At 41.2% G+C, this 12,417-nt stretch overlaps 1 protein-coding gene across 4 annotated transcripts in view; it reads left to right on the forward strand.

Moving 5' to 3' along the window:
- Positions 1-12,417, forward strand: part of lnx1 (ligand of numb-protein X 1) — a 36,547-nt gene that overhangs the window by 14,091 nt on the left and 10,039 nt on the right. For 3 of the 4 annotated variants that reach the window (XM_086284089.1, XM_086284087.1, XM_086284090.1), the window contains one exon: positions 10,282-10,535. In XM_086284089.1, the coding sequence (XP_086140215.1) occupies positions 10,282-10,535 (254 nt within the window). The remainder of the gene's footprint in view (positions 1-10,281; positions 10,536-12,417) is intronic. The other variant, XM_086284088.1, reaches the window with a different exon arrangement.

Below are 12,417 nucleotides of genomic sequence, written 5' to 3' on the forward strand. Positions count from 1 at the left end.
CTCGCAAATCCCCTCATTTCATTTTATGCGCTCTCTGCACTGAGTGGGGCTTTAGCTCCTGCAGACAGCAAGAGCCCGTGTTGGGCAGCAATGGATGCCAAAGAGGAGAGGAAAGAAGGGTGATACACTGTAAATACTGCAAATCAAGTAAAACAGATTTATTATATTAGATAGGTCAAACTGATTTAATTATACACAGAAAGAAGTGGTTGAGGATGTAAGAAGAATAGAGTGGATGAACCATGCAGAGCACAGAAAAGAGTAGAGGGGAGATGAGAGGAGACAGGAGGGTATAAGGTCACTTCCTGTGCCTGCCTTCCATCTGGCTATACATACGGCTGCCATGGTGATGGTACCCAGCAGGCACAGTATGCAGGTCCTTACAGCGAGTGCTTGTTTGTAAATAAAATCATATGATTTCTCTCTGACACTCACTAAGTGAGAAATATTGACAGCATGTGTTGGAGCGTGTCTCTGTACCGGTGACAGTAGAGCTTTTGCTGATTATGACATGACAGAGAGAGTAACTAGAAGCAGACAATCGCGGACGTGGTGTTTTTCTGCCTGGCTAGTGAGCAGTGGAACACCATTTGTCTTTATCCATACTGTTGACAGCAGCAGCCTCCAGCTCCCGTTGTGCGACTACCGCCTCAGCCTACACCCTCTCTCCACTCGTCTTTCTCAGTCTGTTCTTTCGCTTACAGATGTCATTCTGTGTGTGTGCGATTGCTTCAGTGAGTTTGTATGGTGTGAGAAAAGCGAGAATGGTTATAATCTGTCTTATTTACACATCAGTATGCTTGTACAGGCTTGTTTACACACTATACTTGCTATACACAGGGAGTAAGTGTAACCAACATTGCAAGTGCAGAGTTAATGTCTCTGTGATGAAACTCTTAATAGGTTTACTGCCATTGTATTATGTCATCAACAGCCAATACAAACACCACGCTGGTACACGCAACACAGCAACCGGGTGTGATATTTACTGCCCACATCATAACAGTGCACACATACACACACACACACACACCAGTCATTGGATCTTGCGTATTCCCTCCCCCAGCACACGTGGCATCCCCTGATCATCACAGTGTCGTGCTGTAGAGCATTAATGATTAATCTGTGTTCATTTCTGGGCTTGAGCTGAGATGTCTTAAACACTATGATTAGCTTAGCTTCCGTCTTTTCAGACCTCATCTCGGAGGTGTTTGATCACAACGAGCAATACGCACTCCTATTGCTCCAGACGACTTCAGCATGAACGCATCCTAACAGGCTTAGACACCCAGCCGCCGCTCACTCTTTGGATCTGAACAATACCAGTCATTTGTTTGTACCAGGTCCACCTCGAGTCAGAGGCAGCGCGCCATGCCATTCCATGCCCCCTTTAGCCGCATGTCTGAACCTAGTGTGGGGCAGGCTTCACTAATTAGAATTTTGTTTGGATTAAATATTAATCTTTGTTCTGTAGTCATGCAGCTCCCCCTGTCTCATTGTATCTAGCAAGGCAGATACAAGTGATACAGTGAAGGCCAGTGGGAGTGAAGCCAAAAGATAAAAGTCATGCTTACCACCTCTTGAAGTACTTGCACAGCTTTCCAAAAATTAAATCAGTTTAATTATTTCTTTGCATGGGATTCTAGTTTATGAAGCAAATTCAGTGAATCAACCATGCAAGCATTTATATGCAAAGGTGGGCAAAGTCTACAGAAGCAACACAATTAAACATGCAAGGAGACATGGGGCAAGGACACATGCAAAGGACACACTGAAGCAATTCAGACTAATGCATTAATCTAAAATTGCACATTACTGTTCACATAAAACAAATATGGACTAATCAACACACCAAAGACGCATTTGATGTTGTATAATTGAAGTGCACGCCATGCATGTGTAAATACACAGTCACAAAAGAACAGGTGTGTGTATTCATTTATTCATGAACAGCAGTGAGTAGCAGATCAGTGTGTTTACTTCAGCAGAGCTTTCCTCTCAGGTGTGTCTGGTACTGTCAGCATGCAGAAAGGTTTGAAGATGAGTCTTACCGTGGTGTTTCATTAGGAGAGACTTTAAGTAAATTTAAACGTCTAATATTTTTTAATTCAGATGCCCTTCTTTCTTAGCTACATGATAGAAGTTAGGTGTATTACAAAGATTAGTATAAGTTAACCTTTGCTTATGACTGACTCAAAGTTTTGCTGCTGTTGATGGGTTTTGATGCATGACGTGTATGACATGAAATGCTTTCTGCATCGTCTTGTCTGCAGCAGCTTATCTGCAGGAGGCGTTCCATATGAGCAGACTGCAGAGCACGCATCTAACAGAGTGTAACTGACAGCAGAGAGGAGAGCAGCGTAGAGTTAATCTCTCACGTGAACGTCGCCTACTAAGTGTCAGGGCTTTTGGTTGGGCTGACCAGTGCTGGCTGTGTTTCAGGCTGTTGTACCATGGCACGTGGAGGTAGAGAAACCAGGACACTGCCAAGGGCTAGGATGGCATAGAGTGAAAAATATAGGCTAAAAGGTGCCAAAGGCAATGTGGGACAGCAGCCTGGTGGGGATTCTCTATGATTATGCAGTTCAGCGTAGCGTGGAGGGGATTACAGTTAGAGTTGTCGACACATCAACGTACACATCGTGCTTGACTGCAGCACTGGAAAACAGCCACAGTTGAGCTGGACATACGTAAGGTGTATTAGTAAGCAGAGATGGGCAGTAACGCGTTACTTGTAACGCGTTACTGTAATCTGATTACTTTTTTCAAGTAACGAGTAAAGTAAGGGATTACTATTGCAAAATCGGTAATTAGATTACCGTTACTTTCCCGTAGGAACGCTGCGTTACTGCGTTACTAAAACCGAGATTTTTTTTTGCGAGAATGTCTCATGACAGTGACGTAAGCAAGTGCAACGTTGGTGACAGCAGCTGTGTGCAGATCAACAATGGATAATATATCGAGTGCGGGAGAGAGTATGAGCGTGCAGCGTTTAAAGCGTGGAAGTACTGACCTTACTTTGAGTTTGATTCCATAAAAAGTGACAAAAACATTAGCGTCCATCGTGCGTGGGAAGAAAACTTCTTTTTACAGCGAAAAAACCCCCTAAACTTCCGAGCAAGCACCGAGTAGCTACGACGTGATGGGAAACTCACAGAGACACTCGCGCGGATTCTTCAACTGACCGCAGCACACCTACACCAGGGTAACCCTCCGCCTACCCTGCTCCTGCTTTACAGGTGAAAATAGAGCAAAAGGACCGCTGAGTCTTTGACTTTATTTATTTTCTGCTGTGTTTTACTTGCATCTGTTTGAAAGAGTGAGTGAAAACACAAAAAATATTTTATTTTATGTGCTGGAATGTGTAGAAAATAGGTTTAAATGTTAAACTAATTTATTCAAGTCAGAGAATGTTGCATATAATTAAATGTTTTGCTTGATGCATAAAGTTAAAAGATTAAAACTGATAAAACAAGTTAAAAAAAGAGACTTTTCCATTTGATTACATTTTGTATGATGGATTATGTAGAAAAAGTAGAATTGGGCTGAAAGATCTATCACTTTATCACCTCTTCAGGTTGTAAATCGTGTTTTTAAAAAGTAACTAAGTAACTAAGTAATTAATTACTTTTGAAAATAAGTAATCAGTAAAGTAACGGGATTACTTTTTGGGGGGAGTAATCAGTAATTAGTTACTGATTACTTTTTTCAAGTAACTTGACCAACACTGTTAGTAAGCTGAGATCCAGCTCAGCCACACACAGCAGAGAATAAATCAGTTTTAGTACTACTTTAACTCTTCTTCTGTGTTGACAAAAAGAGTATGTGATTGCTCTCCTGGTTGAAACCAGACACTGACACAGTAAATGCTGCATAAATATTCTTCAAGCCTGATCATGGGGTCGTGGCTCGACTGATAATCACACATATTGATTTGGTCAAAAACCATGACTCAGAGTTCGGGCTGTTGTAACAGGCTGACTCGACTGACACTGTGCTGGCTTCTCATCTGCGCTTGTGAACACTCAGATGCATTAAGCTTGCCAAACCTGCGGAGCCACTGCTCACTGCACAGGAGCACAATAGACAGTTCAAACAGAAAGACAGGATTTATCGGTTACTGTATGCTTTCCCTTTTGTTTTCAACACCCACTTATCTTTAAATGCGGTAAGAAGTCACGCCCAACAGAAGCTCACCTCCTACTTCAATTTAGCAGATCCGTCTTTAGAAACAAGCTTATCCCAACTGTCCTCACACGGGAGACGTGGCCCCTTCTAGGTTTGGCCTCATCCCCTCCTCATGCGGCAGATGGGATTACCCCTCACAGCAGGCGGATCCAATCAACACACCAGCACATCCTCTGATTAATACTCTTCTAGTTCATCATTAACTGGATTACTCTGTCTTTATGTCACTCTCTCTTCACTTGATCTATGCATCTATGCATCACTCTGTCCATTCCCCCCAAATCAAACTTTATGTATCTGGCATGCACACCTTATGTGTGATTGATTCACTACACTAATCAAGGAAGCAACTCTGCATCAAGGTTTTATCAACACAAATTCAATTACTGGCGGCCACTCCTACTGATACTGCGCTAGCATTCTTGTGCAGCCGTTTTTTGTGTGTCTATGTGTGTTGTGACCACAGGTGCTTCCCCAGAGCCTTGTGTTTTTATTTCAGCTCAGACTGTTCTAAAACAAGTTATGCTTGGGACTCAGCCAAGAGCTGTTAGAGATAGACAGCTTTCACTCCCTCTATCAGCTAGATTGGATGTACACCAAGCCCAGAGTCTATGCATAATTGCTGGATTTCCATGATTGATTTTCTGATTATAATTTTGAATCCTTATTTTTTGGCACATACATACTGTTACAGTGATGAATGTTCTTACTGAACATGGCCAGGGTTTAAAGCTCAGGTTTTGGACTGCCCTAAATGCTCTGTTTTTAATATATATATATATGTATGTATATATATATATATATATATATATATATACCTGCATAATGTCAAAGAGAGCAGATAAAACTAACATCATCCCATCCACATCCACAATTCTGTTTTCAAATACAGAAGCCCCACCTACCTCTTCAGCCTCAAACCTCCTCTTTACCAGAAGCAGCCAATTAGAATTGAGGGAGAAAGGAGCTAATATGGCTTGTTTCAGACAGTGAAGTGTCAGTGAAGTCCAAGACTAAAATTATGGAGTGGGAAAAGAGCCTAATAGATCCACTTGACCAGCGCAATAAGGAGGGTGGCCAAACATTCTTGAGCACATACCTTACATACCAATGGCGCAAAACAGCAAAAACAAATATTGCTTTTGCCTTTTTGTGCAATCATTTGGTTATTTTTGTGTTTACAGTGTGGCAGACAGGAGCATTTTAAGCCATAAAATGACTATGAAACTGTATATATACTGTTTACATATCACAGTAAAACCTTCTGTACACACATATACATACGCACACATGTGCAGTCTACTTCCGGGCTCACAGTGTAGCGTCTGCTTATTTCTCCTGGGTTCTCACACGTTATATGTCTTTGTTATATTTTCAAACCCATCTGAAAGTTGGCAATAGGAGCCAGCACTCATCAAGAACAACTACCTGCCGCTGCACTTAACATTAATAAAAGAATTAGAAGAAAGGCACATTAGTCATGCAACGCCAGTCAAACTGTAGTTCACAGGCAGGTCAACAGAGGCTGTGTCACCACAGACTTAAAGTGTGAGTTTGTGTTTAAACAGTGCTTTAGATTCCAAACTGCATGTATCATTATAATCTGTTACCTACATTTGAAAGTATGCGCTGAGCCCAGTTGCTGTAGCTGACTGTCTGACCTGGAATTGTCACCTTATCAGAGGTAATTTGCGTTGTATGCGGACTGTGGCCCAACATGACTGTCCGTGGCAGTCAGGGAGCGGAGAGAGTATTTGGGTTAGAAAGGATAATCCACTCACCCCTAAAGAGGATTGGAGAATCTCAAGGGCTTTGATGAGTTGTGAGCTGGTGTTTATTTCACATCACATGAACAGCCAGGGCGCTTGGGCACGATCAGCGTGTCTCCGAAAGCATCATGGGTAATTGTTATTGCTCTGGAAAGAGTGCGGGAAAAAGGAGGGGAGGGTAGTTGCATAAAAGGGAGCAGGAGGGGCTGAGCGCTAAGGTATTTTGGTGTCTTCGCTCTTTATCTTGTCACAGATCCTGGGGTTTAGAGAGATGATGTGATAACTGAGGCTGACCAGGACAAGTATACTGCAGTGCTAATGAGCATCCTCTAAGCTGAGTGATCATCTCCTGAAACATGATGCTGAAAAACAGCTTTGCATAAGCACTCAAAGTCCCATTTTTAAAATAAAAGGATATGTTTCATGATATTATGTAAAAAAAAAAAAAAAAAATGGAAATAAAGAGAAGTGTATGCTGTTTGTGTATTTCTCTGTGGATATGCAAGCACTTCACCTCTCCAGTGTACAGACTTAATTGGCTCATTTTCTTTGGCTCTAAGGTTGCAGGACCACCCTGGTGAGAGAGACAAGGGCTTTCTATCATGCTTCCCTGCCTTCAACCTCATGTAGTGCAGATTCTGGACTTAGCATTAAAAGACAGACATTAAAACTCTAAGCAGCAGAGATACGGCTATGGTTTTAAGGCAACTCCTATTCCCTAAAGAAAAGAGAGGAGGTTTTAATTAACAGAAGACAAAGCCTTTAATAAACTGGTCCTGAACTAAACAATAGCGCTATGCTGCTATCTCACAGACTTTGTATTATGACGCCTATAAGTTTCAAAGTGTAAGGGGTCTCGATATATTTCTGTCACGTCTTTATCTGAGACCCATCACAGCGCAAGAAATGAAGCCTTCGAGATCTTAGGTGATCTGTTGGCAACGCACACATTCAAAGCTGGTGTGTAGACGGCATTCGTTAATTTTTTTCTGACATTTTTTCCAAGTTTTGGGTGGTCTGTAAAAACTGAATGAACCCGTATTCAATAGTATTTGCACGTTTCCACAGGCTGACTTTGGTTTTCCGTTTTCCACTACTCATGCTAAAACAGGAGAATGTTGTCTAAGTATTGAACTCCATATATCCGCCATGACCACTACTTATACACAGTAAAATACCTGTGAAATCAGTGTGTGGGTGTGTGGAGAAAAGCAGTCACACATGTAAGTCAGAAACACTTGAAATAAAAAAGGACATTGTTTTACAGAAATAGCCAGAGCTGCATTAACATACCTACTATAATATTACGAAAATTAAGGCCTAACTAAAAGTCTTCTTCTTTCATCCTTTTAAGTAGTTTTCTGTATGACTAATGCATGATGCATCGATGTTAACTGAGAATCTAACGCCATGATACTGATTCTTGCATCCAAACAACCCCGTCTTTTTTGCAGGCTGAGTGATTCCAGGATGTATTTATTTTTTCTGTGTGATGGCAGACAGGGGACCAAGAAGTAGTTAAGAGGGAACCATGGGAAGCCAGAAAATTCTATCAGGAATAAATCCAGTGTTGCAAATTGGCTTAGAAAATATCGAGCACGATTTTCAGGCTGTTGTCCAGCGCCCAGTGCCTTAATACAAATAGCATTACAGGAAAAGTTGTACTGCGTTAAAATCTAAAAACATTTTTGATTAAGCTGTTTTGTACACTGTTGAAAAGAATATCTGAGATCTCTCAAAACAAAAAGCAGTAATGCTACAGTATTAAAAAGTTCAAAGGAAAAGTCAAAATACCATTTAATTAATATCAAAGCATAGTTATTGGTAATGCAAAATGTCCAATTTCACTGTTATATAGGGTTCATTAAATTCCTGGATCACTCATTCATTAATTCATGTAAGGTTAATGCTTCAGCTGGAAATAACCGTAGTTACTTTATATACTGCTGAGTAGCTTAATCTATAATAATATTGTATCATTTGCAAGTGTGATTATATTTTATATTTCTAATCTAAATTTGCATTTAATGATAACTATGGCCATGAAATTCATCTAGCGGAGTTTAAAGTACAAGATTTGCCTCCAGAATACAGTGGAATCGAATAAGAAACTACCAATATCATAGGATAGAAATACATAAAGTACAAATACATAAAAGTTGTACTTCAGTACAGTATGTAAATGGTTACACTGGTCAGTTCACCACTGATCCTAGCAATGTTTTCTTATGGTAAGGGATATTTCAACCAGCACCATCTGAATAATAAATTAGCCACTGATCAACTGTCAATCCAGCAATGCCGTCTTTAAAGCAATACTAACATACAGGAGGATGACTAATGCTCTCCTCACTCTGATTAGTGCTGCATGGCTTTGCCCTTCAATGGTGCCAGTAAAAATATAAAGGCCAGAAGGTTTTCCATGGTTATTTGCAACACATAATATCTCACAAGAGCTTCTGGACTCTGGAGTCTTAGAAATACTAATCTGTTTATATAATCAGGTGACAATGATAGGACATCTAAAATTGTCACTTATGTTCACAAGTTGTTTTGCAATTTTCAGTTTCTGTGTTGCATTTAAGAGAAAGGTTCACTTTGTACCATGTGCATATATGTATTGTTTCCATGTATATTCGTGCACAGGTGGGGAGTTTCTGCTTTCAGAGCAGTGTGCACAAGCTGAATTTAGATTTAAGTTTTCTAATTGACAGTGAGTGACGTGAGGAAAGCTTCTGCCCCTCAAGACTGCAGAGCTGCCCTCTCCTCTCCTCTTGATTGCAATATTACTCTATTCAGCCACTTCACTCAGTTAAGCGGTATGTTGCTGAATGGACATGCTTGATAGCGTTCAATTTACTAACTGAATGAACAAGAATAACACCGTGGCACAGCCCACACACAGGCAAACACATGCGACGTAACGCAGTAGCACGTTTCTGAGGTCAGAAGAAGATCAATGGGCATTTCAGCTTTGTGTAATGTTGTACCTGACTACAGCTCGGAAGTAGAATCTACTTCAGGATTCAGTTATTTTCCTTGCCAAATATGAACAGAAAGCAGCATGCCCCACTGAGACATATTTATTATAGAGACAAAATACCACTTCCAGTGATGTGGTGCCCTTAAGGGGCTGATGGCTTACCTGGCTCAGTGAGTAATCTAGTTTCTTTTTGTAACTGCTATGATGCCCACGATTGTACTTTGCTTTCATTTACAACTCCTTTTTGGTTTAATATCCTACCTGTCAGACCACAGCACAGGAGAATGGGTGCTGCTTCTCTTGTTTTTCTGAGCTACTGTTGAAGCAAAGCCTGGGTTTGATCCAGCTCATTAAAACCCAGTTAATGTTTGTGCTGATGGCTCCACAGAGACAGCCGGAGAGACAAGCCAGAGTTATTCCTGCGTCTGATGAAGCATCAGCTCAAAGCCTTTATGACTTTCAGATGGAAGAAAATTCTGCAGCAATAGAATACCATGCTCTGTAGGGATATCTTTAATTCACACACAAACATTCCCAATTTAATATTGTCAGTGTGAAAAGCCTTTCGTGGCTTGTAGCATTATGTGTGTATAATTGTATGTGTGTCTATGTATGACAGACTGTGGAAATGTGTTGCGGCTGTGTTGTTGACAGCTGGAACTTAGGAATTAGATTTGTTTTTGAGAAAAACAACTATCAAACGACTTCTGTTTTATATTCACATGTTGTGTCAGTTACCCGCTCTCTTTCTTGCATTTGTATTCAATCATCTGTCAGGGACGCTCACACTCAAAGCAGAAAACCCAACCTACATGTGATTGCACATACTGTCACAAAGATGGTACAAAAACTCTTTTTATATATTTTTTTCTTTTTGTGAGAGTAAGTATGAAATTTTTAGACCAACCTCAGAGGGGGTGACAGATGAATTCTAAATGCGAGCACTAGAAAATGTATCTTCCCTTACCATATGTTGTTGTGGTTTATTGTACAGCCTGTGTGGTATCTCAGAGAGGTGCTGTCTGAGTGTTAAGGTCAGATAAGCAGCCTTTGTGTGAGGCCATCCCCGAGCAGAAGATATAGGTCGGCATGAATAAAGCCTGAGGGTGGAGGACATGCTGAAATCTGCTTGCATTTGTCTTGAGAGTCTGACCTTTTCATTGGCTGCTAACGCAAATGTGTTGACTTTCACTCTGACTGCTTCAGAATTCAGTTTATTAGGGAGTTGGAGCATGTTTTAAAACATCATCAATGTCATCTATTTATGAACACGTCTAGTAATAATTGCAGCCACTTTGTAATTTGAGTTTGCTACTGACATTTTGTTTTTCGTGTGTGTAGGTGTAAAGGAGCCTCTCACTATGGGCTCTCAGCAGACAGAAAGCGACGCTCGCAGGAGGGCGAATGCACTGACAGCACCTCAGAACTCACCATTGCCACCCTGCCCAATGATGGCCCCACTTCTGCTGCTGTGGCCCTCCTGTCAGATGAACCTGGTCTGGTCAACCCTGCCTTTGACCCCAGCATGGAGGATAATAGTCAGTCAGGCAGCACGACTAGCCTGGCTGCTCGGAGTAGCACAAAGAAGAGTGAGTGTGAGTGGGCGAATAGATGTTTGTGTGTGCTCATGTTCAATGCCATATGACGTTATCTGGCAAGAGAAGGAGCTAAAAAGGTGTCTGTTTGCCATAGTGACAGACTGAAAACCAACAGAGTACAGAGATCTCCAGTCACAGTTACACGGTCTGCAGTCAAAACCAAGCACCAAAGATCTGTATTCATACATATATTTACACCCGCAAATGACATGACACATAACACCAGTTTCACCAATCTATAAAATCTCTCTGTGGAAAAAAGCAGAGAAACACATAGAGACAAAGTCACCGAGATGCAGGCACATTATGCAGTCAAGGAGAAATGGAAGGAGAGGTAGGTTAAATATAGCCTGTGCAAGTGTGTGTTAATGCCCAATGACGTGATCGCAGCTCTTCCCTCATTTCTCCCACCTGTGAAACCAGGAAGCAGTCACGAGTGTTCCTATCTGCCCGTCCATTGCTCTGCTAAAGTAAGCGCATAGGCAGTGGGGAAACCAAATGACGCTGCACCAGCACTTTAGGTCTGGTCAACTGAGCACCCTCCGCCACCACCACAAGCACCACTACTGCTGAACAAGCTGTCAGCTCCAGAAGCGGCTCGCGCTTTTAAAGAATAATGTGGCTGTCAGGAGCCTTCACATCTCCATGGGCCTGCAGAGGGAGGGAGGGGCACTGCAGAAGCTTGCTGTCCCGTGCTCCGAGCAGCCGGGCTGGGGCTTCTGTCTTCAATGGAAGCTCCTGTAGCCTAAAAAGCAAAGTACAAGTACAGACAAGAGCCTCTCTGGGAGGGTCTCTTTTGGTACCAGTCGCTAGAGTCCACTACTGTTGTTACGCAACCATGTAACTTTACTGTGCACGGATTTGGTTTATTAATTAAAGGACTATCAGCTGAACGCATTTCAAAAGATTTGAACTTTTTAAAACTTGCCAAAAAAACCAAAAACATAGCCCAAAGAGGGAAAAGAAAAGTTTTCTGTTATATAAGAAAAAGTAAAAAGATTAATGGGGCCCCAGTGTTTTCCCCAAAATTTTACTTGTAAACAAATATAAGCACGATTAATTAATGTATTGCTTCCAGTTTCTAATATGCTACACTTGGATTCATAACAAGAGGTACCTTGACTTGAGTATCAGTATTTTATTTGCTAATATCATTGTTTCTTTGGGGGAGTAGTAGTATTTTCTTAAAGCCTCGACTCACACATTACCTGAATATGGTGAAATTTGCAGCTGGAATGCGTTTTTTCTTTTTGAGCTCTCTATTTTAACAGTGCAAAAAAAAAGAAAAAAAAGCATTGTTCAGCCTGAGAGGCAGTTTGTGGTCTCTCGAAACTCATTGATAAGGCATGCACTCTGACCACAGCGGAAATAAAAATACCAAATGGACACACTGAAATGTAGAAGGAAGAGACGGTCTCTTTTACAGGACAACCATGACATTCCACTTGGTTCATATAAGAAATTCCATTAATTGTTTGTACTACAAAAATAAATTTCAGTTTCTGAATGCTAACCTCCATGCTGCAAGTTTGAAGTGCGTGTGGAAGCTTCAAAAAGTTCCTTAAATATCAAGCACAGTCCCCCTAATCCAGTGTTGAATCAGAGTTAGGGATTGAGGCTTCCAAAGCTAACCCACCATTTGTATGCAAGGTGGAGTGTTAAGCTCACTTTAGAAAGAGTCAAAAACACAACTAGTGATACAACACAGAAAAGCACTGTGCTGATCAATACACAGTGCTTTGAACAATGTAATTCTTATGTTCATTTCACAAAAAAAGGGAAGCTAATCCAAAACCCTAACAAAACTGGACACTCTTCTTTAGTAATATCACTTTGCACTGTTTAGATCCTTTAGAGATTTAAGGGTTATGGGTATTAT

This window comes from Aulonocara sp. 'chitande type north' Nkhata Bay, linkage group LG23 (genome assembly GCF_057382095.1).
Source record: "Aulonocara sp. 'chitande type north' Nkhata Bay isolate Kocher_YH1m ecotype deep benthic linkage group LG23, A_spYH_male_GT1.1, whole genome shotgun sequence".
Lineage (NCBI taxonomy): Eukaryota > Metazoa > Chordata > Actinopteri > Cichliformes > Cichlidae > Aulonocara > Aulonocara sp. 'chitande type north' Nkhata Bay.